Below are 22,788 nucleotides of genomic sequence, written 5' to 3'. Positions count from 1 at the left end.
GGGAAAAAGTCACCCGACTGCTGAAAGCTGAAAGCTGAAAGCTGAAAGTACAGTACATTATTTTATTCTGCTGGTTGTGTTCTGCGAGCCTGTTGTACACTGGGCATCCATTCGAATGCTTGTCTTGTTGAGTTTCTTGATGAGCGTCTAGGCCCCTCCGCTGGCCGCATTACGCTGCTCGCCGACGTTGTCATCAATAGACTTGGCCGCGTAAATTGCCGTCGGACGGCAAAAGTTGGCGTTTTGCTGCGGCGAGAGTGGAGTTGCGGCGTAGTTTTGCGCCGCCATTTGGTAAGCCAAATTTTGCTGCGCCATCCACGCCATTTGATTCATCTGATTGATTTGGTTGATGTGACTCATTCCGTCCCCTTGTTGCGCTGCGAGCGACTGCAACTGCAACATGTATTGCGCCATGGCTTGGTTGTACGCATCAAACACTGGCGCCTGTGTCGCCGCCATGGGTGCAGCGAAGTGACCTGGATATGCAGCAGTCATCATAGGGAACGATCTGTGAGATTCCTCATCGATCTTAATCGCCTGACTCGTGCTCGTGCTCGTGCTCTGGTGCTGCGGAATCGACGCCACGTAGTGCGCCTCGCGCGCCGCCATATCCGCCAAGTTCGATAACGAAGCCGTCAAAGCGCTACCGTTCGCCGCGTTGTGATGATAATGTGCACTGTGATCCACCGACACGTTCGTTTGAGCGGACGCTCGACTGGACACTTGCGACATCTTGTGCACGCCGCCGTGCGTCCTGTGCACGCCGTTCGACGCCTTGCTGGAGCCAGTCGTCGCCTTGCTCGCCACTCCGTTATTATTCGCCGCCGGTCTGTGCACGATCGTCATCCCTTCTCCATCATCCGTCGGCGTGGAGATGATGTCAAACAAGCTCGAGCGTCGCTTACGCTTGCTCACGTTGGTTTGTCTGATGAAGTATTTTTGCGCGTGCGACGCCACCTGCGTCGGCGTCCTCGTCGTCACGAAATGTCGCGAGATCCCGCGCCAATCTCCTTTCCCGAGCTTTTGCAACCCAATCAAAAAGTTTTTATGTTCCTCCTCCGTCCACGCCACGCCTAGACATCGCGAGCGCGTTCGTCGTCAGTCTCGCTCCGGGTCTCCAGGATAAAATATCTCCGCGCGCGATCCGGGGCGGTGCCACCCTGGCGCGATTCCCCCGAATGCACCCCGAATACGCGAAATATCTCAATTTCACCAAAAAAATCCAAAAAGCTAAGTCAACGCGGCGCGCCGACGCGGCGCGCGCCGACGTATCCCGTATCCCGCGCGCCCGCGACGCGCGCGCGACGCCCGCGCGTCGCCCGCGCGTCGCGCGAACGCCGCGACATAATCCCCTCGCGCGCTTTCGCTTCGCATCGCGCGCGCGCACCCTTCTTCCGCTCCTGTCGCGCGTTCGCCGGTGAATTCCCGCGCGCGGCACCATCGCCCGCGCGCGGTGCGTTCCCCACCGTCGGCGCGGGTTTCATCAGCATCGCGGCGGTCGAGCGCGTCGCCGCGCGTCTACGTTTTTCGTTCGATCACCCTCGGCGCGTCGCGTCGATCGATCGCGCGCGCGTCGTCGTCGCGCTCTGCCGCGACCCCCCCCCGGCGCCGCGCGCTCGGTTTTCGCGCCGAAATCGACGTCGCGCCACGTCGGAAAAGTGCGGCGTATCTACGCGTATCGAGGCATCGACCGTGGATTTGATGGCGTTCGCGAGCGCTTCAAAGCGCGCGACGAAAAAGTCATTTTGCCCTTATCCGATCCGCGACGCGGCGTCGGGTGTGGTCCGTGTGTCGTCGTTCGCGCGTCGTCGCGCCACCGTTCGCGCGCGCGGTGGCACTCGCGCGCGCGCGCGAGGCGTTCGACGGCGCGGAATGACGGCGCGCGCGACGCGGGCGCGGCGCGACGGACGTCGAGACGGCCTCGGACGCGCGAGCGATGGCGCGAGGGGGCGGCACCGCGCGCGGCGAGCGAGGACGGTGACGACGGTGACGACGGTGACGATGATGGCGCTGACGTGCGCGGGGTGTCTGCTCGGGTTCGGCGCGCGAGGGACGCGCGCGAGCGGAGACGCGACGGCGGTGGCGAAGGCGCGGTTTGATCGACACGGCCCGGACGGTGAGGTGGTGGATCTGAGCGAGACGAACTTTGACGAAGTCGTGGGACGAGGGACGCCGGTGCTCGTCAAGGTGTACGCGGAGTGGTGTAAACATTGCGTCGCGTTGGCACCGGTGTGGGGGGAGGTGGCGCGCGAACTCGAGGGTGAGCTCTTCGTCGGTCGCGTCGATGGGCCGAAGAATAGGTTGCTGTTGAAACGCATAGGCGCCAAGGCGTACCCGACCATCGCGCTGTTCAAGAATGGGAAAATGTACGAGTACGAGAGCGGCGATCGAAGCGTCGCGGCGATCGTGAGTTTCGCGAGGAAAGATTATAGAAAGACGAAAGCACGCGGATTCTTCCACGCGGTGTGGTTCTCGAAGGGTTTGCGCTTGCTGTACGCGGTGCCCGCGATCGGGGAGAAGGCGTACGCGTACCTTCACGGCGATTTGAGACTGAGCAACGTGGCCATCTTGTTCTTGACGCTGTGCGTGCCCGTGATGGCGGGGATGTTTGCGATATTCGTCGCAGATATGATGATTTGTCGCAACGTGCTTCAAGAGACGCGCGCGATGTACCGAAACGGTAATAGAGGTGGTGGGGAGAACGCCGCCGGCGCGGCGCCTCGCCGGCCGCACTTTGATTGACGCGTCGTCCTGTGAAACAACAACTTCTTACTACAAAACCGTCACCGCTACTGATCTTCTCCTTCCCATTTCTTCTCTCCAATTACCTTTTCCGCGCGCGTCGCGTTCCAGTACACCGCCGACGCGATATTAGCCAGCGCGTGCGCCGCCGCCGGCGCGGCGACGCTGTGCGTGTGCAACGCCGCGACGCCGTACACCGCGCCCACCGCGCTCGCCCAAACCCCGAACGCCGCGCTCCGTCCGCCGCCGATGTGAAGCGCACCGAACACTAAAGAAGACACCACCACCCCCGGCACCCCTCCGACCGCGGGAAGCAGCGCGCCTCGAAATAAAACCTCTTCCCCGAGCGCCGGGAGCACGGCGACTTGCGCGACGTCCCCGGCGCCGTCCAGCGCCCCCAAAACCTGCGCGTTCGATCGGTCCGTGCTCGCCGCGAACTCGTCCCACACCTGCAGCAGCGCTATTCTGCCCACCGTCACCGCGCCCGCCGCGCACAGCGCCGCCACCGCCGTCGCGCCGGCGTCGTCCCCGAGCAGCGGCAGCGCCGCGTTCCAGTCCCCGTGCGTCGCTCGCGTCGGGAACGCCCCGCTCGCCGCGCGCGCGCCCAGGCCGACGACCAGCATCCCGATCGACGTCGTCGCGCACGATCGAAGGACGTCGTCTCGACCGACGCGCGCGAGCGCGGGCGCGTCGTCCGTCGTCATCGCGTCGTCGTCGACGGCGTCCGCGCGGTCGAGCTCGCGCGAGGTCTTCTTTCGCCCGCGCCGCGCGTCGACGACGACGGCGCGTCTGGGCGACGCGCGCGCGTTCGTGCGACGCGCGCGCGGCGCCACCGCGCGCGTCGGCGACGAGACGATCGACATCGCGCGCGCGCGTGTGCGGATGGATATCGCCGCGTCGGCGTCTTCGTCTCGCGACGCGCGTTAATAAATATTAATCAACAACGAGCGCGACGATCGATCGATCGATCGATCGATCGATAATATTAACGTCCCGCGTCGACGCGCGTCGGTCTCACGCCGCGCCCTCGGCGACGAACCCGAATCGTCCGTCGTGCACGTACACCAGTTTGCAATCCTCCAGATACGCCGCGTCGTGTATTCTCCCCCCCGCGATGTGCCCCGCGTCGCCCTTTTTCAGCACCAGCGGCGCGCCGTCCTTCACCAGCGTCCCATCGTCGGATTTCGTGAAGAACTGCACCGCCATAGATCCCTCGACGACGACCGTCATGTCGTCGCCGGGGTGCGAGTGCGCGGGCTCCCGCGCCCCCGCGCGCCACTTCTCCATGATGACCTCGACGCCGTTCGGGTTCGTCTCCGACACCGCGAATCGCGCGGTGAATCCGTCTGCGGGTCTCTCGGTCGTCAGTCGCGCGCGTCGTTCGATCGCGTCGTTTTAACGTCGCGCGTCCCGTCGGTCGCTTTCCGTCGCGTCCCGTCGAGGCCCCGTCGTCGCGTCGCGTCGCGCTCGACGCACCGGGCGTGTCCGGCACGGCGTCGTACCCTCGCCAGACCCCGCTCGCGTCCGCGGTCGACGCCGCGCCGCGCGCGCCGACGACGCGGCGCGCGATTCGAGACGTCACCGCGCGCAGCATCGTCGCGGAGTCGCGACGAAGGCGCGAGACGGCGCGGCGTCGCGCGGCGATGCGACGCGCCGCACACGAGCGCGCCGCACACGAGCGCGCGATGACGCGCGACGACGACGAGGACGACGACGACGCGATGCGCGACGACGAGTCGCTGATGGCGGCGCTCGAGCGACGGCGGTCGACGGCGAGCGACGAGGACGCGCGCGGTGGGATCGGCGGATTCGATGGATTCGACGACGACGGGGCGTCGACGTCGACGGCCGCGCGCGCGGACGCGGCGGTGGAGGCGTACGGAATGATGGTCGAGACGCCGCCGAACGAGAGCGCGTCGAAACGCGCGGCGGCGAGACGGCGGTTGAGGCGACTCTTCAACGTGCCGGAGGACGAGACGCTCGTCGCGGACTACATGTGCGCGCTGCACAGTAAGATTTTATTGCAAGGGAAGATGTACGTGTTCGAGAATTACGTGTGCTTTTACAGTAACGTGTTCGGGTACATGAAGAAAAGGACGATTCCGTTCAGCAGGATCACGCTGATCAACAGGGCCAAGACGGCGATGGTGTTTCCGAACGCCATCGAAATCACGTACGACGGGAAGACGGATTTTTTTACATCATTCATCTTTCCCGAGAAGTCGTTCAATGTGATTTGCCATGAGTGGGTGCGGGCGTCGCATTACGGTAAATTGAACGCGATGAACGTGAAGAGGCTTTCGAAGTTGTATGACAACGAAGACCATGACAAGGACGTCGTCGAAGACGCCGCGGAAGATTCGCCGAGGGATGTCGCGACGGCGAGACGATCGAGCGAAGAGAGCGAGCAGTCCACACCGGAGCATTTGAATGTAGAACAGAAGATTCAAGAAATCGAAAATGACGACGACGACGACGACGACGACGGCGTCGGCGCTGAAGATATCGTCGGAGATTTTGGAAACATCCCGCTGGCGAGACTCCCCGGGAAGGCGCCGAGCGATTCGCCGTCGCTGATTAATCTGTACAGCGGCGATGTCGATTGCTCCGTGGAGGACTTCTTTCTCGTCGCGTGGTCAAATAAATCGCGGCACGATGTGCAGCCGAAGATATCGCAAGCGTTAGAGCAAACACAGGTGAAAATCACGGATTGGTTCGAGAAGAGAGCCATCGGATGCGTTCGAGAGATGGTGGTCACCGTTCCCGTGAGACAAACTTTCGGTCCGAAATCGACTCGCTGCCACCAGACACAAAGTTACGCCGTATACGATGACAATGTCTTCGTCTTGAATACGTCTCAAGTTCAAACTGACATACCTTACGGTGACTATTTCAGAGTCGAAGCGCGTTGGGTGCTTCGTCCACTCGGGCCCAAAAAGTGCGCCCTCTCCGTCGGTACCGAGGTGATCTTCACCAAATCGACGATGATGAAAGGTTTAATCGTGAGTAGCGTTATCGACGAGAGTAAAGTGCAGGTGGCGAAAATGATCGAGATTTACATGCGAAAAATTAATCCCAAGCAGAAAGTGGCGAGGGCACCTTCCGACGTGCCGGAGTTCGTCGACGTGAGCAAGCTGCGAATCCCGGACGCATCTCGAGACGCCGTTTGGAGCATGCTTGTGGCCACTAAAAACTTCGTGCAGCAAACTTCGGCTGCGCCGGAAATCGATCTCAAGAAGGCCAGCCCTTGGAGGAAGACGTGCTTCTTCTGTTCGCGTGCAGCGAGAATCGTGTTGATAATCGTTTGCGTGCTACTTTTCCACACCGCGCTCTCAATGTCGACAGAGTTCGTGTTCGGTGGCGTCGCGGAGAGGATTTTTGGTTGGCATCCCACTCGTGTTTACGACGAGGCGAGATATTGGGAAGCAAAATCGAAGATTCTCAACAACGAGTTGGTTTATTTGGAACGTCGCTTGGGGTATCTTGTCGACGAAATAGAAGTCGCGAAAGCCGCGATGGCTTCAGCGGCGAAATGACGATGAAATAGGATTATAATATACACAGCTTGCAGTTATATTAAAGAATACGTGCGTTGAGAATATCGCGGTAGAGCAAACGCATGAAGAACGTGGTTTCGTCCGGACTCGCGACCCAGAGAATGGACGCCGCTTCGCGCACCTTGGCGTCGTTACCCGTGAGAGTGAAACGATCGCCGACGTGCAAAGTTTGCGAACCAGCGACGTTTAAGTACTTCATGAGCGCTTGCAAACCGATGTGCTTGTTACCTACGTCCACGAAAACGTCGTTACCTCCGTTGAAGGCGCAGAATGGAATCTTCGCGTCGCTAAGCTCGGCTTGGCTCGCGAGCGCCATTTCTTCCAAGTTTTCGTAAATGGTATCGCCCTTGGGCAAGACTCCGACCGCGTATTCCTTGCGCAAGACATCCACTTGAACGCCCAAGTGCTTCGCATATGAGGTCAAGAATTCTTCCGCGCGGTCGAGGAACATGCGAACATCGTCGTTGTCTCTCCAGTCGTACATGTGCTCGCTGTGCCACTCCTCCGAGGGTACAAACTCCAGGCGATACTCGTCGTTAACTCGCAAGAGGTAGTTACATTCGCCACCCATGACGTGAAACTTTTCGTACACTTCTTTCGGCAGCGCTTGCGCCTCGAAAGCGTCCACCAAACCCTTCAGTCGCCCCTCAAACTTGGTCGGCTCGCCCGGATAACCCGCGGCGGTGACAATGGCGACGTGAATGCCCAACTCCATGAGCTGCATAATCTTATCGATCATCTTATTATCGTCCTCAAAGTGCTCACCGTCGGCGTACAACGTTCCATCGGCATCGAAAGTCACCAACCGCACGTCCTTACTCGACGCGTGCACTTGCGCGATGTTCAAAATGTGCCGCACCTCGGCAAAGTTTGGAAGCACGTACCGCCGCTTGGACAACGAGGAAAACTCGTCGTACTCTCGCAGCGCCTTCAACAAAGGCAAGCGGTGGAAGAAAAACCCAACCGCGGGTACCATTCTCGAAAGCTTACTAAACCTCCGCTTCTCTTTCGGCAGCTCGAGCACCTCGTCGATCCACGTCTCCACCTTCGTGAAAACCTCCTCCGTCGTGTGCGTCTTGTGCAACTCCACGATGAACTCGATCAGCGCGTCCTGCTCCTTGAGCCGTCCTTTCCTGCGCAAGACCGAAGAATCCGTGATCGAACCCGCGCGCGCGAGATGATTCGAGTTCACCTGGTTCTTGATCAGCTCTCGCATGTACCTCGCCGCGCGTCCCACGTCTTGCGCCCCCGTCCCCGCGTTCCCTCTCCCCTCGTTCACCACCGCCTCGATCTCCTCGTCCCTCGGTTCGTCCTCCACGAACGACGTCGGTTCGCTCGGTCCGATCGCGCGTCGCGTCGTCGTCCTCGCGCGTCCCGCCGCCGCCGCCGTCGCCGCCGTCGTCGTCGTCGTCGTCCCGCGCGCGCCGTCCCTCGTCCCCGCGCGCCCTCGTCGCGCGTCGACGCGGCGTCCGCGCGCCGCGTTCGCCGCGTTCGGCGCGACGCGCGTCCAGCGCATCGTCATCGCCATCGCCCGCGTCGCGCGCGCGCGCGTCGTTCTCCCGTCGTCGGTCGCGCCGTTCGCGCGCCGCGCGCCGACGCGATTTGAATTCGACCGCGGCGGGGGGCCGTGGTAATAAATCCATTTCATGCCGTTCGCGATGTGTCGTATACGTCAGAGAAGTCACACACGTATTCTAGGTGACGCGTACGCCATATGAGCACCCCCGAAAACGTGCGTCGCTAAACCCCGGTCGGTCGGTCGGTCGGTCGGTCGGTCGGTCGGTCGTCGCGGCATCGCGCGACGCGATGGCGCGCGCGACGGCGTGCGCGTGCTGCGCGCGCGCGACGTGCGCGACGCAGACCCTGGATGAGATCGCGTTCGACCGCTCGGCGTGCGGCGCGGCGGCGCGCGGCGACGTCGAGGCGCTGCGCGAGGCGCTCGCGCGACGGCCGGCGAGCGCGGACGAGGACGGGACGACGACGAACGCGTCGGGGTACACGCCGCTGCATCACGCCGCGCGACGAGGGTGCGCGAGGTGCGTGAAGGCGTGCCTCGAGTTAGGGTGCGACGCGCGCGCGACGACGCGGGCGGGACGAGGGACGGCGCTGCACAAGGCGTGCGCGGGGGGGCGAGGCGAGGCGTGCGCGGCGCTGCTCGAGGGAGGGAGCGACGCCGAGGCGAGGGACGCGGACGGGGAGAACGCGCTGCACAAAGCGTGCGCGAGCGGGGAATTGGCGTGCGTGCGAGCGGTGTTCGCGCACGTCGGGATGGGGGGGCGGTGGGAGAGGATGAACGCGGCGAGGGATCGACGCGGACGCGCGCCGAGAGACGCGGCGGCGACGGAGGCGATTCGGGCGTTCATCGACGAACGGTCGACGGCGGTGGACGAGCGCGACGCGGCGTTAGTTATACACACATACTAGTACTTTTACACGGCGACGCGCGCGCTCGCGCGCTCGACGCCGACGCGCGTCGAGCGGCGTCACCGCGCGGCGAGCGCGGAGCGAAACGTCGCCGACGCGCGAGCGATGATTCGATCGCGATCTCTCTCGACCAACGCCCGACCGAAGCGTTGGATGAACTTATCCGGATGCCAACGCACGAAAAACGCGCGATGCGCGCGCTTGGTCACGTCGCGGTCGTCGCCCGCGTTCGCGAGCGATTGGCGGAGGAGCCACGCGCCCGAGCGCGGCCACGGGACGTCGTCGAACGCGATCTGCGCGCCGCTCATCGCTCGTAGCTCGAACGCGCACCACGCGAGCTCGTATTCATCAAACGTCGACGCACCGCAGTGACCGTCGTCGTCGTCGTCGTCGTCGCCGTCGCGTCCGCTCGTCTTCGCCTCGGCGCCGCTCGCCGCGCGTCTCGCCCGCGCGCGCGGATCGAACCGCTTCTCCTCCTCCCGCCGTCTCCGCGACTCGAACGCGTCCCTGCTCGACGCCCCACCCCGCGTTCGCCCTCTCTCTTCCCCCCGCGCGCCCTCCCGAGCCCGCTCGCGCCCTCCCGCGTCTCGCCCTCGTCCCTCGAACGCCCGCATCGCCTCGTCTCGCGCCGCTCGTGCCGCCTCCACCGCCGCCTCCACGTCCGCGCGCTCGAACGCCGTCCCCGTGATCGTGCCGTGCATTTTTTATCTCCCCGCTCGAGCGTCGTTCGCTCGCTCTCGCGCCTCACCGACGCCGCGGCGCGCGTCGTCGTGTCGCGCAAAACGCCTTTCCGAGCGTTATGCGCCGCCCGCGCGACGCGCCCGTCCGCCACTTTCGCGCGCGAGGATCGCTCGAGACGACCGACGCGTCGTTAAGGACGGACATTTGAGGACCGCGCGTATTCTTAAACCTTTTCACATTCATCATGGCCGAGTGCGTGACGTCGCGGACGCGCGGCGACGACGCGGCGACGACGCGCGCGACGACGAAGGATCGATGAAAGCCCTAGCGCAGAGGGATCGGCGTTCGGGACGCGAGCGCGACGCGCGATGGCGCGCGAACGTCGAACGCGAGACTGACGAATGCGAAATAAATGTTGCGATGCGCGCGAACAGCGAGGAAGTCGAAGACGTCGTTGACGAACAACCCGAAGTCGCGGTCGAGGCTGCGGGAGATGAACCCATGGATCTCATGACGGCGCTGCAGGTGGTGCTGAAGAAGTCGCTCGCTTGCGACGGCTTGCACCGAGGTTTGCGCGAAGCGTGCAAGGCGATCGAGAGCCGTAAGGCGTTGATCTGCATCTTGGCGCAAGATTGCGACCAGGCGGATTACACGAAGCTCATCCAAGCGCTGTGCAACGAAGTCAACGTGCACTTGATTCGCGTGCCGGAGGCTATGGCGCTCGGTGAGTGGGCTGGCTTGTGCAAGCTCGACGCCGAGGGTACTGCGCGTAAGGTCGTGAAGTGCTCGTGCTGCGTGATCAGCGATTTCGGTGAAGAAACGGCGGCGCTCGGCATCATTCAAGACTTCTTGAAGAGCGCCAACTAAGCGCCGACGTCGACGCGTCGCGCACGGCTGGACCGTCGTCACGCGTCAAGTTCGATTTAGGGTCGTTTTAATAAACTCTAGATGATGAATTGATGAACTCTAACGCGCTACTTCATCCCAACATTTTTGCCGCGCTCTCGCCGCGACCGTCCTTGACGTTTTCGGCGCCGACGGAGCCGCGAGCGGAAACTTGCGACCCCGCCGCACGGGCTTGATCGCGCTCGAATGACGTCATACTCACTTTATCACCAGCACTCGTCAAACTGCGAGCGTGCTTCTTTTTGCGTAAATCGTCCCAAATTTTGACTATTCTTTCCTGGCTCGTCGGCGAAAATTTTGGTCGACGCTCGTGAAAAAAGTTAGACATCATATCAATCGTTGTTTGCGACCAAGTTCTTCCGTAAAGCGACGACGTAAACTCGAGCGCATCGATGAGAGCTTCGCGTAATTCGTCGACGACGGCCAACTGCTCGATTTCAGCCGCTCGCTCCGCTTTGATTGAGCGCGCGTACTGCGTCGCCATCTCCATAGCTTCCTCCTCGCTCGCGCCCTCGGGTGCAGGGGGAATCTCGATGTCGTCATCTTCTATGACACCCGGCGGCTCAACGTAACTATCCACCCGATCCACGACTTCCTGAATCGCTTTCACCGCCTTCGTGAACTCGAACGAATCATCCGTTCGCAACGCGTTGATTCTTCTGGCATACGTCGACCAGACCTCCAGCTTTCTCTTTTGTTTCGCGTTGAAAATAAGCGGAGAGAACGCGGCGACAATTTCAAACAACTCTTCGTAATCCAATCGAGTCTCCGCCCGCAGCGCGCGCGCCTTGGGCGTGGGCGTCATCGCGTTTTCCAGGCACGCGAACAACGCCTTGGCGTCGCCCCGGTCGCACGCCTCCGACATCAACAACTTCTTCAGCAATCCCGACGCTTTCACGAATTTCTCTGGCTTTAGCAAGTGTTGCGCGATCCTCTGCAGCGCGTCCTTCGTCGTCGCCGCTTTCGACGGCGCCGCCACCGTCGCGTCGTCCCTGAGCTGCACTTTTTGCGCGTCTTCGCTCCTCTCTCCCGCGTCTCCCGTCGCTCGCTTCGCCCGTTTCGCGTCGCGAATCGACGCATCATCGCTCGCGTCTCCGTCACGCGCCGTCGATGCCGTCGTCGCGCGCGGTTTCGCGTCGGGCAAGTCGTCGTACAGTCCCATCGCGCTGGTCGTTGCGCGAAGTGACGCCACATCCCGCGTCGCACCGCGCCATGCCGCGCGCGTCGCCGCGCGCGCGCTCGTCCGATGTCGCTCTGCGTGACGATACATCGACGGACGCGCGCGCGGGCGCGAACGTCGGCGAACGCGCGACGTCGAGCGCGTCTTTCGGTGATTTACAACTCGACGAGCGACTCACGCGCGCGCTTCGCGCGGCTGGATTCGACGCGCCGTCGCCCGTGCAGCTCGCGTGCGTGCCGCTCGGACGGTTTGGATGCGACGTCATCGCGCAGGCGAAGTCTGGGACCGGAAAGACGATGACGTTCGTCGTCATCGCGCTCGAACGCGTGGATGCGGGACGACGGCGAACGCAAGCGCTGGCGCTGGCGCCGACGAGGGAGTGCGCGGTGCAAACGCACGAATGTTTCGTGGAGATGATTGAGAAATTTAAAGACATGGATGGGGACGCGCGAGGTGGGATAGAGACGTGTTTGCTCGTCGGGGGATTGCCGGTGAAGGAGGACCGAGCGCGGCTGGCGAGTCAGCCGCACGTCGTCGTGGGGACGCCGGGACGGACGAGGCAGATGTTAGAAGAGGGTTCGATGGCGTGTGATGGAGCACGGTTGTTGATATTAGATGAAGCAGACGCGTTATTGAGTGGGACGTTCGAGCGAGACGTGCTGTTCGCGTACAGCATGTTGCCGGAGCGTAAGCAAGTGTGCGCGTTTAGCGCGACGTACTCAAAGACGTTGCTGGGTGATTTAGAGCGATTAATGCGAGCTCCACAAAAAGTGATGCTGTGCGAGAGCACGACAGCTTTACAGGGAGTTCGCCAGTTTTACTCGTTGATCGAAAAAGAGGACGGGACGAAACTTGCGGACGTTATTACCGCCAAAGAGGCGAGACTGTTGAAAATATGCGGCGACGTGTCGTTTCACCAAGCGGTTGTTTTCGTGCGACGATTGGCTTGGGGAGAAGCTTTAGCGAAGCGCTTGACGTCACAAGGATTGAAAGCGGCGTTCACCGCGGGTACGCTTCCGCAAGAACGTCGAATGAAAGTCATGGAAGAGATGCGAAATTTCCAGCTTCGCGTCTTAGTTTCGACTGACTTGACGGCGCGCGGGGTCGACTTGACGCACGTCAACCTGGTGATAAACCTCGATGTTCCACCAAGTGGTGCTACGTATATGCATAGAATTGGTAGAACCGGGCGATTCGGGACGTACGGACTCGCTGTCGCCGTGCTGACCGCCGACGAGCTCGAACAACTTCGAGCCGGTTTGGTGAACGAGCGCGGTGGCAACATCGAGCCTTTACCCGACACCATACCGTCGAATTGGTACGATTACGAGCTCGATGACACCGACGCCGAATTGTTTCAGACCCTCAAGGACGCCCCGATCGAGTCAAGCGATGAGTCTGACGACGAATTCGTCGCCGACGAACCTCAGTCGTCGGAGCCCGATTGCCGAGCACGAGTGCGCGATTCCCACCGCCATGCCTACACCCTACACGTCGTCGACGAATCAGATTATGACGACACCAGCGAGACAGACATGGATGTCGTCGACGATGCCTATCACCGCGGCACCACCACAACCGCGCGCGACGACGCGCGCTCGCGGCGATCCTACGACGACTATTGGCGTTGGTTTCGCCTCCGTCACCCCCCAGCCGCTCGTCCACCGCGCTACCTTCCACTCCCCCCGGGCGCGAGCGCGCAACCTTGGATCGTTCCTCCCCTACACGCCGACCTTCGGCGCCTCCCTTACGTCCGTCACAGACCGTAACGATTAGAATTGTAACGCGCGCGAACTACAGTTGAAGACTGTAACCCTCACGGGCCCGCCTTCGGGGCCGCACACGCGCGCGCACCGCACGCGTCTCTCTCGCGCGTCCCGACGCGCGCGGCGAAAGAAAACTTTCTCCGACGCCACGTTTCGGCGCCAGACGCCGCCGGCGACGATGCGCGCGACGCTGACGCCCGCGCGAACGGGCGCCGCCGCCGCCTCGGCCGCGCGAACGCCGCGCCGCGCGCGCGCGGGAACCGCCTCGGTGAGCGCCGCGGGGCAGCGATGCGCGCGTGAAGGCGCGCAGCAGCGCATCGGACGCGTCGTTCGGGCGAGCGCGCAGGCGACGGGGTCGTCGAGCGGTACCGAGGGGTACGTGAATTTCCAGTCCCGGGACGAAGTTCGTAGCGCGGCGTTGGCGGCGGCTGAACTCAACGTGCGCGTGCCCGCGAACGCTGAATATCAACAAACGATTAGAAGAAGCGTGACGTACGCCGGCACAGGGTTGCGAAGCGGTGAGGTTGAGCTGATGCGAGTGCGCCCGGCGAAGGCGGGAGAGGGGCGATACTTTGTGAAGGTGCCGAGCGGTACGATCAACGCGAGCGATGAGGAGCTACGGGATACGATCGATTACAGCGATGAGGAGGCTGAAGATATGTTGCTCGAACGCGTGCGGATGGCTTTGAGTAACAACGAGGAGGAAAAGGAAAAGACGCGAGAGCTGGCGGCGAATGCGAGGACGGCGTTGGCGGCGGAGATCGAAGCCGCTGGATCATACGACGCGAACGAAACGCGAGTGCGAGCGAGCTATGAGCTAGCAAACGAAGATGTGCGCTTGAGCTCGGAGTTAAATGGTGATTTCGTAGTCCGTGGGGCTGAACACTTGTTGAGCGCGCTCGAGGCGATGGGAATCGACAACTGCCGCATCGAACTTGAGGGCACTGGCGAGGTTCCCATTATGGACGGGAGCGCATCTTCGTACGCGTACGATATTTGCTGCGTGGGACTCACTCCGGCTCGCGCCGTGGATGGTGGCGAAGTTCCGCGTATGGCTTGGAAAATCACTGAAAACGTCATGGTGCAAGAAGGCGACGCTTTTATGATGTTCAACGTCGACGACGTGAGTAAGCTCACGTACGGTATCGATCTCTCGTACAAAACTACCGCCATCGGTAAACAGTGGGAAAGCTGGACGCCGACTGAGGACGCGCCTTATGTTTTCCACGTCTCGCCGGCCAGAATGTTTGGGACTATGAACGATTTCACTGCGTACTACCGCGCTGGCTATATTAGAGCAGGTCTAGAAGATTGTGCTCTCATCGCAAACGGGGATCAGTACTGGAACGCACCTCTTCGTGTGAATAACGAGCCGGCGCGTCATAAGATTCTCGATTTGATTGGTGATTTGTCTCTGCTCGCCGAGCCCGGGATGAGCGGCGTTCCGGTCGGGCACGTCATCGCTTACAAAGCTGGCCACAAGTTGCACGCCAAGTTCATTAAAGCTCTCGCAAAGGCTTGCAAGGAACAAGTCAAAGCCGAAATATGGACCAACGGTTTCGATGCGTGAGCGTTCAGCACCGGCGTCAACCACCGTATAGAATTAGAGGTTCTTTGTTAACAGCAAATTGATTTTCACACGACCGTGCTGCATGTGACAGACAACACGCGTCCAAGGTAGCGTCAAAGCGAGACTCGTTCGGCAAAACTCTTAAATTGCGAGACTGCGTGCCGATTAATGCCATCGCGACGATCTCGATTGTTATCCAAAGAGGAAGGAGCAGATTCAGCCGAATCTGGGCACGACTCAAGGCAACACGCCACGTCCGTGCGGCGCGCTTTCACGGCAGATGTCAGCGCTCTCGCGCCTCGTAACGCGGCCGAAGGTGATCAGGGACATTTTGCTGCGTCACAAAATGATGGAGAAAATCACCGTTCGTTGGTTTCTTTGATGCTGAGTTCCTTGAGCCAAAGCGCTCCCGGATCCAGACAAGTACGCCGCTCTTTCTCGTTGCCAGTGGAACTTAAGAGATCTAGCGTGACCGGTGCAGATGAATCTACACTGGTTACGTACAAAGGTGTCAGTAGATCGCTGTGGAATACGCGTTATGATGCTCATGTGTCCACTCATGTGTCCGACGGACCAGTAAAAAACGTCTTCCTTGGCAGCTTCGACAATTCGCACTCGGCAGCGAGAGCTTACGATCTGGGACGCATTTCCCTGGGATGTAGGGACGACGAAGAACTTAACTTCCCGGTAACGCACTATACGGACGATTTGCAGATGCTCGAAGAACTTTCTATCGAAGAAATTGCGGAGATGTTGGTGGAAGCGTCGCAAAACACAGAGCGCAGAACCTCGCGCTTTCGCGGAGTCGTCGCGCGGGAAGGTGGATTCGAGGCGAGACTTGAGTTAGGGTGGTGAGAATGATTGCGATTGCGGATTGTTTTTGTGTTGCGATTGCAATGAATTCCTAAAAAAATAATCTACGTACTTCTGCGCGCGCGTGCGTACGTTACTTGCGACTTCCTAAGATGCGCTCGAGATCTGTGGCGTCGTCATCGTCCTCATCATAGCTCGACACGTAACTCTGTGATACCCAGTTCTTGGGATAGAATGGCCTGGCACCAAAATCTGACGGGTCGTCATCATCATTGCCATAATAATCGTGGATATTGAATGCGGCTTGACGCATCTTTGACGGAGTCCACACGTCGTCGTCTTTACTGCCGAAAGAATTGGCGCGGATGCGCATCGCTTGGTCTCTCACCCCGCCCGAAAGTGAATGCTCACTGAACACGGAACCGGTGTGATTGCCGAAGTCGCCCGGAACAAAACCTTGAAGCCATCGACCGAGCGCGTGGCCACTCAATTCGATAGTGCCCTCCTGCAAGCCACCACCGTAATTGATACGGAGGCGGCGCAATAATGTCAGCAACCGTTCTCCAGTCTTGCACAAGCGACCCAGCGAGTGATCAATTCGATCCATGTGTTGCTCCTTGATCATTCGAACGACTTCTTCGTCAGCTCTCACACGAATAGTCATAGTCGGTATCGTAGCGTCTAATCCATGCGCGTCTGTGCGCCGGCGAACGACACGCAACCACGTCAACAACATGACCTCGGCAGCCGCTGGTGGGAACTCTCGGATATCGTAGACAAAGTCTTCATCATCACGACTAAACTTCGGTACAATACCCAAGCCTTGAGCTTCTTCGTACATGATGAGGGCTTGCGAAGGGTAGTACCTGGCGGCGTCTTCATGGGAGCTCGTCTCGTGACTCACGGCTCGGGCAACTTCGCTGTACTCAGCTGCATTTTGCTCGTCCGTCGAAGGTGGACGTAAGCAAGCGAGCATTGTGGACAACGTTTCAACCCGAGGTTTGATTCCAGCGAGCGTGGCTTCGTGGAAAGCCGCGACCGCACGTTCCGTCCATTCCTGGGCAATGTAATCCCCTTCGTCGTCAAATGAGCCGAACTCGTTCGGTTTCCCGTTCGATCGGTTCTTCATATCCGTGAGACTTCTAATATGCACTAAAGTTTGACCGAGAATCGTGTTGAGTGCACGCTCGGAATCGGCATTTCCAGACGCGCGGGACTCTTTGTACATCTTCCATGCGGCTTCAATGTCACCCGACTGAACGCTGCCCAAAAGAAGCTCGCGCCACGTGATCGAATCCTCCACGTATCCATGCTGTTTCATAACACTTACCAAGCGGCATGCCTCGTCCATATCACCACTTCGAGCGTGAGCGGCCACGAGACAGTTGAATGTCGGGAATGTCGGGCGAATACCAGACTCGAGGAGACGCTCAAACATGTTACTTGCTTCTTCGACATCTCTCGCGAAAGCGTACGCGAAAATAAGTCCTTCGTATGAAATAGCGTCAAGCTCGTACCCAGCCGCTTCGAGCTTGCCCGCAGCCTCGACGGCGAGATCTGGCCGGTCGGCGCGAGCGTGCGCGGCGATGAGCGAGTTGTAGCATTCGATGGGAGCCACCACGCCTCGCTTCTTCGCGTTTTGCATGATCTCTTCCACCTGTGAAGCATCGCCTTGTCGCGCGGCCACACCAGTGAGCGTAGAGTACAACTCAGGCCCTGGGCGGACGCGATTGCGTCTCATGGACGTCATCAGCTCGTCGCAGAAATCGTCGTCCTCGTCCAACAGGGCGAGTCGCATCATCGTCGCGTAACTCATTTGATCCGGAATGATGTTATCCTCCAACATGGCGTACCAGATCAGCTTAGCTTTATCAGCTTTACCAAGCTTCCCGTACGCTCTGATCATCACTGTGTATACTTCGGTGGTACCATTGATACCGGCGTCGTGCATCTCGTCAAAGTACTCAAAAGCCCTCGTGTAATTCTTCTCAGCCAAGGCGCAGCAGATGAGAGCCTGGTACGCGTAAGAGTCGAGCTCAAAGCCACGCTCAATCATTTCGTCGTGTACCATCGCCACTTTCTCGCAAGCTTCTTTGCGCACACTCGGAACCACCGCCGCGCGAGCGCACACGGTGAGCAAGCTATTCATCACTATCTTATCCAGCTTCATATTCGTGGTTTTAATCTCCTCAAAAATCATGAAACAGCTTTGTAAAGTCGAACGAACGTGTTCGGAGTCTACTCGTCTCTTCCTCGAACCCTTAAGAGACGTCGCAAGGTCTCGCGAGATGGCGTCGATCATCGATCCGTACGTCTTCTCGTTTGGCTCAAACCCCGCCCTCTTGAGTTCGGCGTACACCTCGAACGCGCGTTCGACGTCCCCACACTTTGAGCAAGCTCCAAGAAGCGTGGTGTACGCTTGTAAATCAGGCTCAAATCCCGCATTTTTCATCTTCTCTATCGCCAGCGTCGCCGCTTGTAAATCCCCCGCCGTGGCGCATGCGTGCACCAACATGTTGTACGGTCGAATGTCTCCGCTCTCGATGACGTCCACGAACTCAAATCCGACGGACACAACGCGCAGCGAACGACACGCGCTGAAGAAGTCTCTGTGCGACACTCTTCGCCCGAGCTCTTTCACCCCTCGCTCCTTCATGTGCTTCAATAAATCCACCGAATCATGAAGTCTTTTACATCGCACCAACTCGCGAAAAATGTAAAAGTACTCCGACTCGTTCGCGCGCGTCCCGTCCACTTTCGCCTCGAGCTCCCCCGCGCGATCGATCAGCTCCCCCAGCGTCATCGTCGACCACCGTCCATAGCCCTTCGCGATCTTCCCGCTCGCGTTCGACGCCTCCTTCGCGCCGAACGCCGCGTCCTCGGATATCGCCCGCGTCGTCGTCGCGGGGCACCCTCGCGCGCGCGACGCCGCCGTTCCTCCCTCTTCCCTCGTCCCGCGTCCACCGCCGCGCGTCCCGACGCCCGTCGTTCGTCGCGCTCGCATCCCTCGCATCGTTCGCGCGCTCGCGCGTCCATCCCGCGCATATCCCGCGCCGCCGCGCGCGCTCGCCGTCGCGCTCATGCCGCCGCGCGGTCAATCCCCCGTTCGTGTCTTCACCGCGCCCTCGCGCTCGGCTCGCGCGTCCGGGCCCGTCGCGAGTCGTCGGCGCGCGTCGAGACGCGTTTCGTCGATCGACCGTCGCGTCGCGCGCTCGTTCGCGATGCGTCGCGCGTCGCGCGTCGCGCGGGCGTGTGCGGCGCGAGGCGGCGCGCGGGGGGGCTTTGTTATCCGCGGCACACGCGGGTTTATCGTGTATGCGTTTACAGTGACATCAATTAGTATGTCACAGACAAACGGATTAGGTATGATGTACGATTGAATGCGTACTTGGTGCGTCTTCGGGGCAACCATCGTCGCCGCGCGTCCACGCGCGCGCGGCGACGGCGCGCGCAGAGCGCGGCGCGATGCGGCGCGCGCTCGCGCGCGCGGCGCGCGCGATCGACGGCGAACGACGCGCGCGCGGCGTCGCGATCGACGCGCGCGCGCGCGCGACGACGACGACGCGAACGCGAACGCGGGACGACGGGGACGGCGGACGCGCGCGCGCGCGCGCGCTCGCGACGACGCCGTCGCGCGAGGACGACGGGCGGCGGGGAGAGATCGCGATCGATCGATCGGGCCTGCGACGCGCGCTCGAGGGACGGGCGCGCGCGGGCGACGCGCGGGAGGAGGGGACGCGCGGCGGGTTGTTGGGACACCTGGAGCGCGCGATGAAGTTCGCGGGAGGGTCGATTCCCGTGAGTGAGTACGTGCGAGAGTGCTTGACGCATCCAGAGTATGGGTATTACATGCGCGACGCGGACGTGTTCGGCAAGAAGGGGGATTTCGTGACGAGCCCGGAGATTTCGCAGGTGTTCGGGGAGTTGATTGGCGTGTGGGCGGCGCTGCAATACGAGGCGCTGGGTTCGCCGGATACGCTTCGAATCGTGGAGTTCGGGCCGGGGAGGGGGACGTTGATGGCGGATTTACTGCGAGGGACGAGGAAATTTGCGAAATTTCGCGATGCGGTGAGCGTGCACTTGATCGAGGTGTCGCCGGCGCTTCGAAAGACGCAGGCGAAGACGTTGCGGTGCGGGGAGTTAGAAACGACGGCGGCGGAGGGGAACGCGAGATTTGTCGTCCCTAAGAACGTGTTAGAGGACGAAACCGACGCTACCGGTGACGCTGGTGGATCGTCGGGCGACGCTCCGGTGGGTGAGGCGCACACGCGCGGGAAGTCTGAAATCAACGACGCAGAAGTGTTTTGGCACGACGGTTTGGAGAGCGTGCCGAGAGGGCCGACTTTGGTGATTTGTCACGAGTTCTTCGACGCATTACCGGTGCGACAGTTCCAACGCACCGAAAGAGGATGGTGCGAGAAGCTCATCACGATAGATAGCGGTTTAGTCGCGGAGGATGGCGAAGACGTTAGCGGGGAATCGAGCGGCGCCTCGAGACGCGATTTAGAGATGGTTCTCTCTCCTGGGCCGACACCGGCGAGTCACATGCTCGTGTCTCGCCGTCTCAAGGGAATACCGAAAGAAAAAGCAGATAGTTTGCGACTGATCGAGCTTAGCCCACCGAGCATGACGCTCTGGGACGCCTTGGTGGATCGCATCGAGAAGAATTCCGGCGCCGTGCTCGCGATCGATTACGGCGAAGAGGGGCCGCTCGGGAACACGCTCGAAGCGATTAAAGACCACAAGTTTGTGCACGTGCTCGACAGCCCCGGAGAAGCCGATCTCTCGGCGTACGTTGACTTCGGAGCTTTGCGTCAAATCGTCGAGGAAAAACCGCAGTCCGGAGTCAAGTGTTACGGCCCGGTGACGCAACAGCAGTTGCTGTTGAGTTTAGGCCTGGTGCCTCGCCTTGAAAAGCTCGTGGAAAACGCGTCGAGCGAGGCACAAGCGGATGAATTGGTGCAAGGATGCGAACGTCTCGTGGGTGACGGCGCTGGAGATCCGGAATCGGGCGTCGCGCCGGGAATGGGGTCTAGATACAAAGCCATCGCCATGGTCTCTCGCGGATTGCCAAAGCCAGTGGGATTCTGATATTTGATTTACAGTACTCATAGAATATTTCAAATGGCTAAGCTTGTACTTGTAGTAGAATGTTATTGTTCAACAAAAATACATCAAATGTGTTCACGCTGAATCGCGAGCACATATATAATGAGCGCGTGGGTCTCGTCAGAATAGAGAGACGAGCGAGAGGTCGTTTTGAAAGACGCCGTCATATCCGAGTCCACCGATGAGCAATAAGCAGCCATTTCGGGCTGGCATCATCACGTGGCCAGTGCGATGTTCACGAACGTGCGTGATACGTTCACAGCTCAGCATATTGCCGTTCGAATTTTCCATCGCTGGGTGTTGAATCGGAAGCCATTTGCGAGCCGTGGTGTCGAGCATGGCGAAACCGCTTTGGAAAAACGTCAAGCCTTGCATCGACGCCAAGCCTTCGTTATCCGTGGCATACTTCCCAATAGTACCCTCTCGCGCCGAACCTCTTCCACCGCAAAGAATAATACGGTCGCCCAGGACGACCGCGGCGTGTCCAACCCTCGGTGCCGGCGGCACTCCGGCGGCGATGAACCGCTCCCATCGCAGGCGTCCGTCTGCTGGGCGCACATCGAGCTTCCACACGTCGTTGAAAACCTCGGATATGTGACAACCACCAAAAATATACAGCGAAGAACCGACGAGACACGCGGTTTGACCCGCGCGCGGAGGTGGAGCCGGAGAACGGACACCGTCTAGCAACAACGTCCACGTCGCGACGAGTCTGCCGTCCTCGACAACGAGTTCCAACAACCACGTATCGTTGAAACAGTGCGTCGTGTTCGAACCACCAAAAAGAATGAGCTTACCGTCTAATGAAACGGCAGAGTGCCCCCACCTTGCGGCTGGCACTGCATTCTCGGGATTCGTCGGGTTTGCGCGAACGAGCGGCTCGCGCCAAATCAAGCTCCCGCCGTTGGCGGCGGCATCGCTCACGCGTAGTCCGTCTTCGCCTTCAGCGCACAAGATGCGCAAAGAATTGGAGAAACCTTCAAAAAATCCTTGAGATCCGCCAAACAGAGCGACAACCTCTGAGTTTTCCACGCCGTTCACAGCCATCGCGGTCAACGTCCCCGAACAGCGCGGAAAAGGAGGCTCGTTCGACGAGCCTACGTGCAGTTGTTTCAACCGCAACTCCGGTTCGTCGAGATCGAGCAAGTGTAAATCGTTGTAGAAGTCACTTCCGCCCCCTTGGCCGCCAAAGAATAAGATTTTCGAGCGATCGCCCACGGCAGTACACCTGTGCAAATACCTTGCCGCGTACTTGGTCTCCGCCGGTTCCAGGCTCGACTCCGTCGTCGACGCGCTCCATCGCAGGGCGCCGGATTCGGGTCTATGCCAGCTCTTATACTTCTGCATCCAAGCAGGCGATGCTCTCACCGCGGTCGTCGTCGACGACGACGACGATGAAGACACGCTTCTTCGCGACGTCTTGCCGTCGTAGCCCTTCGCCGAGGCGTCGCCTCCGCGCCCCGACGAATCGTCATCGTCGACAATCTCACCGATCAATCGTTTCGGCAGCACCACGCTCGCCTCCGCTCCGAGCTTATTCGCCAATAACTTCCGCCACACGCTCTCGCTCCGCGCCGCGCTTCGAAACGCCGCGCACGACCGCGCGCACGCCGCCAAGTCGCGCTCGTTCTCCAACCTCGCCACGATTTCCACCACCACGTCCCTCGGCAACTCGTGCATCCCGACCCTCCCATCCGCGCCCGAATCGTCCTCACCGCCCGAAACCGCGCGTCGCCGTTCCATCGTCCACGCCCGTCCTCGTCGTTCCGTCCTCTCGCTCGCGCGTCCCCGCGCGCCCGCGCGTCCCCGCGCGCGTCCCTCCCCGTCCCCTCGCGCGCCCTCGCGTCCATCGCGCGCGTCCTCGCGCGCGCGCGCCCGCTTGCTCCGCCGTCTCACGAACGCGCTGAACATCGACGTCCCGCGCCTCGCGTCCGACCCCTTCCCCGCGCGCGCGTCGCGTCGTCGCGTCGCGGCGTCGCCGCCAACAACCTCGACCCTCCGCGCGCGCGTCCCGTCGCGCGTCTCCCTCGCGGTCCCCGT

General features: G+C 60.8%; 16 protein-coding genes and 1 pseudogene across 16 annotated transcripts, besides 1 other annotated feature; 8 read left to right on the top strand and 9 right to left on the bottom strand.

Moving 5' to 3' along the window:
• Nucleotides 1-147: 147 nt before the first annotated feature.
• On the bottom strand, nucleotides 148-846 carry OSTLU_15693 (predicted protein; the record flags this gene model as incomplete). The annotated part of the gene is made up of 1 exon (XM_001418141.1): nucleotides 148-846. One exon carries the CDS (start codon nucleotides 844-846, stop codon nucleotides 148-150), a length of 699 nt encoding a protein of 232 aa, XP_001418178.1.
• An 18-nt stretch (nucleotides 847-864) lies between these two features.
• OSTLU_9418 (predicted protein) lies at nucleotides 865-1,095 on the bottom strand (the record flags this gene model as incomplete). The annotated part of the gene is made up of 1 exon (XM_001418140.1): nucleotides 865-1,095. A coding segment is annotated over one exon (231 nt), but the record flags the coding sequence as incomplete, so codon positions are not given.
• A 1,029-nt stretch (nucleotides 1,096-2,124) lies between these two features.
• OSTLU_9208 (predicted protein) lies at nucleotides 2,125-2,364 on the top strand (the record flags this gene model as incomplete). The annotated part of the gene is made up of 1 exon (XM_001418369.1): nucleotides 2,125-2,364. A coding segment is annotated over one exon (240 nt), but the record flags the coding sequence as incomplete, so codon positions are not given.
• Nucleotides 2,365-2,789: 425 nt separating this feature from the next.
• On the bottom strand, nucleotides 2,790-3,446 carry OSTLU_92863 (predicted protein; the record flags this gene model as incomplete). The annotated part of the gene is made up of 1 exon (XM_001418139.1): nucleotides 2,790-3,446. The coding sequence occupies one exon, from the start codon at nucleotides 3,444-3,446 to the stop codon at nucleotides 2,790-2,792; it is 657 nt and encodes a 218-aa protein (XP_001418176.1).
• Nucleotides 3,447-3,756: 310 nt separating this feature from the next.
• Nucleotides 3,757-4,336, bottom strand: OSTLU_32053 (predicted protein; the record flags this gene model as incomplete). The annotated part of the gene is made up of 2 exons (XM_001418138.1): nucleotides 3,757-4,088; nucleotides 4,219-4,336. The coding sequence occupies 2 exons, from the start codon at nucleotides 4,334-4,336 to the stop codon at nucleotides 3,757-3,759; spliced, it is 450 nt and encodes a 149-aa protein (XP_001418175.1).
• Nucleotides 4,337-4,628: 292 nt separating this feature from the next.
• Nucleotides 4,629-6,278, top strand: OSTLU_32052 (predicted protein; the record flags this gene model as incomplete). Its single annotated transcript, XM_001418368.1, has 1 exon — nucleotides 4,629-6,278. The coding sequence occupies one exon, from the start codon at nucleotides 4,629-4,631 to the stop codon at nucleotides 6,276-6,278; it is 1,650 nt and encodes a 549-aa protein (XP_001418405.1).
• Nucleotides 6,279-6,372: 94 nt separating this feature from the next.
• On the bottom strand, nucleotides 6,373-7,359 carry OSTLU_4044 (predicted protein; the record flags this gene model as incomplete). The annotated part of the gene is made up of 1 exon (XM_001418137.1): nucleotides 6,373-7,359. A coding segment is annotated over one exon (987 nt), but the record flags the coding sequence as incomplete, so codon positions are not given.
• A 746-nt stretch (nucleotides 7,360-8,105) lies between these two features.
• OSTLU_15689 (predicted protein) lies at nucleotides 8,106-8,723 on the top strand (the record flags this gene model as incomplete). Its single annotated transcript, XM_001418367.1, has 1 exon — nucleotides 8,106-8,723. One exon carries the CDS (start codon nucleotides 8,106-8,108, stop codon nucleotides 8,721-8,723), a length of 618 nt encoding a protein of 205 aa, XP_001418404.1.
• A 59-nt stretch (nucleotides 8,724-8,782) lies between these two features.
• Nucleotides 8,783-9,031, bottom strand: OSTLU_32049 (predicted protein; the record flags this gene model as incomplete). The annotated part of the gene is made up of 1 exon (XM_001418136.1): nucleotides 8,783-9,031. The coding sequence occupies one exon, from the start codon at nucleotides 9,029-9,031 to the stop codon at nucleotides 8,783-8,785; it is 249 nt and encodes an 82-aa protein (XP_001418173.1).
• An 874-nt stretch (nucleotides 9,032-9,905) lies between these two features.
• On the top strand, nucleotides 9,906-10,271 carry RPS12 (Ribosomal protein S12, component of cytosolic 80S ribosome and 40S small subunit; the record flags this gene model as incomplete). Its single annotated transcript, XM_001418366.1, has 1 exon — nucleotides 9,906-10,271. The coding sequence occupies one exon, from the start codon at nucleotides 9,906-9,908 to the stop codon at nucleotides 10,269-10,271; it is 366 nt and encodes a 121-aa protein (XP_001418403.1).
• Nucleotides 10,272-10,383: 112 nt separating this feature from the next.
• Nucleotides 10,384-11,472, bottom strand: OSTLU_15687 (predicted protein; the record flags this gene model as incomplete). Its single annotated transcript, XM_001418135.1, has 1 exon — nucleotides 10,384-11,472. One exon carries the CDS (start codon nucleotides 11,470-11,472, stop codon nucleotides 10,384-10,386), a length of 1,089 nt encoding a protein of 362 aa, XP_001418172.1.
• A 50-nt stretch (nucleotides 11,473-11,522) lies between these two features.
• Nucleotides 11,523-12,743, top strand: OSTLU_40865 (predicted protein; the record flags this gene model as incomplete). The annotated part of the gene is made up of 1 exon (XM_001418365.1): nucleotides 11,523-12,743. A coding segment is annotated over one exon (1,221 nt), but the record flags the coding sequence as incomplete, so codon positions are not given.
• Nucleotides 12,744-13,722: 979 nt separating this feature from the next.
• OSTLU_10320 (predicted protein) lies at nucleotides 13,723-14,745 on the top strand (the record flags this gene model as incomplete). The annotated part of the gene is made up of 2 exons (XM_001418364.1): nucleotides 13,723-13,846; nucleotides 14,057-14,745. Coding segments are annotated over 2 exons (813 nt in total), but the record flags the coding sequence as incomplete, so codon positions are not given.
• Nucleotides 14,746-15,411: 666 nt separating this feature from the next.
• OSTLU_9337 (predicted protein) lies at nucleotides 15,412-15,666 on the top strand (the record flags this gene model as incomplete). The annotated part of the gene is made up of 1 exon (XM_001418363.1): nucleotides 15,412-15,666. A coding segment is annotated over one exon (255 nt), but the record flags the coding sequence as incomplete, so codon positions are not given.
• Nucleotides 15,667-15,722: 56 nt separating this feature from the next.
• On the bottom strand, nucleotides 15,723-18,888 carry OSTLU_32043 (predicted protein). Its single transcript, XM_001418134.1, has one exon. The coding sequence runs from the start codon at nucleotides 18,440-18,442 to the stop codon at nucleotides 15,773-15,775; it is 2,670 nt and encodes an 889-aa protein (XP_001418171.1). The 5' UTR covers nucleotides 18,443-18,888; the 3' UTR covers nucleotides 15,723-15,772.
• Nucleotides 18,889-19,104: 216 nt separating this feature from the next.
• Nucleotides 19,105-20,730, top strand: OSTLU_41366 (predicted protein; the record flags this gene model as incomplete). The annotated part of the gene is made up of 3 exons (XM_001418362.1): nucleotides 19,105-19,818; nucleotides 19,918-20,080; nucleotides 20,222-20,730. The coding sequence occupies 3 exons, from the start codon at nucleotides 19,105-19,107 to the stop codon at nucleotides 20,728-20,730; spliced, it is 1,386 nt and encodes a 461-aa protein (XP_001418399.1).
• A 443-nt stretch (nucleotides 20,731-21,173) lies between these two features.
• Nucleotides 21,174-22,594, bottom strand: OSTLU_2784 (annotated as a pseudogene; the record flags this gene model as incomplete).
• Nucleotides 21,174-22,594: a sequence feature.
• Nucleotides 22,595-22,788: the final 194 nt, after the last annotated feature.

The sequence above is a fragment of the Ostreococcus lucimarinus genome, chromosome 6, assembly GCF_000092065.1.
Source record: "Ostreococcus lucimarinus CCE9901 chromosome 6, complete sequence".
NCBI classification, from domain to species: domain Eukaryota; kingdom Viridiplantae; phylum Chlorophyta; class Mamiellophyceae; order Mamiellales; family Bathycoccaceae; genus Ostreococcus; species Ostreococcus sp. 'lucimarinus'.
This window is presented reverse-complemented; position numbering and strand designations above follow the sequence as displayed.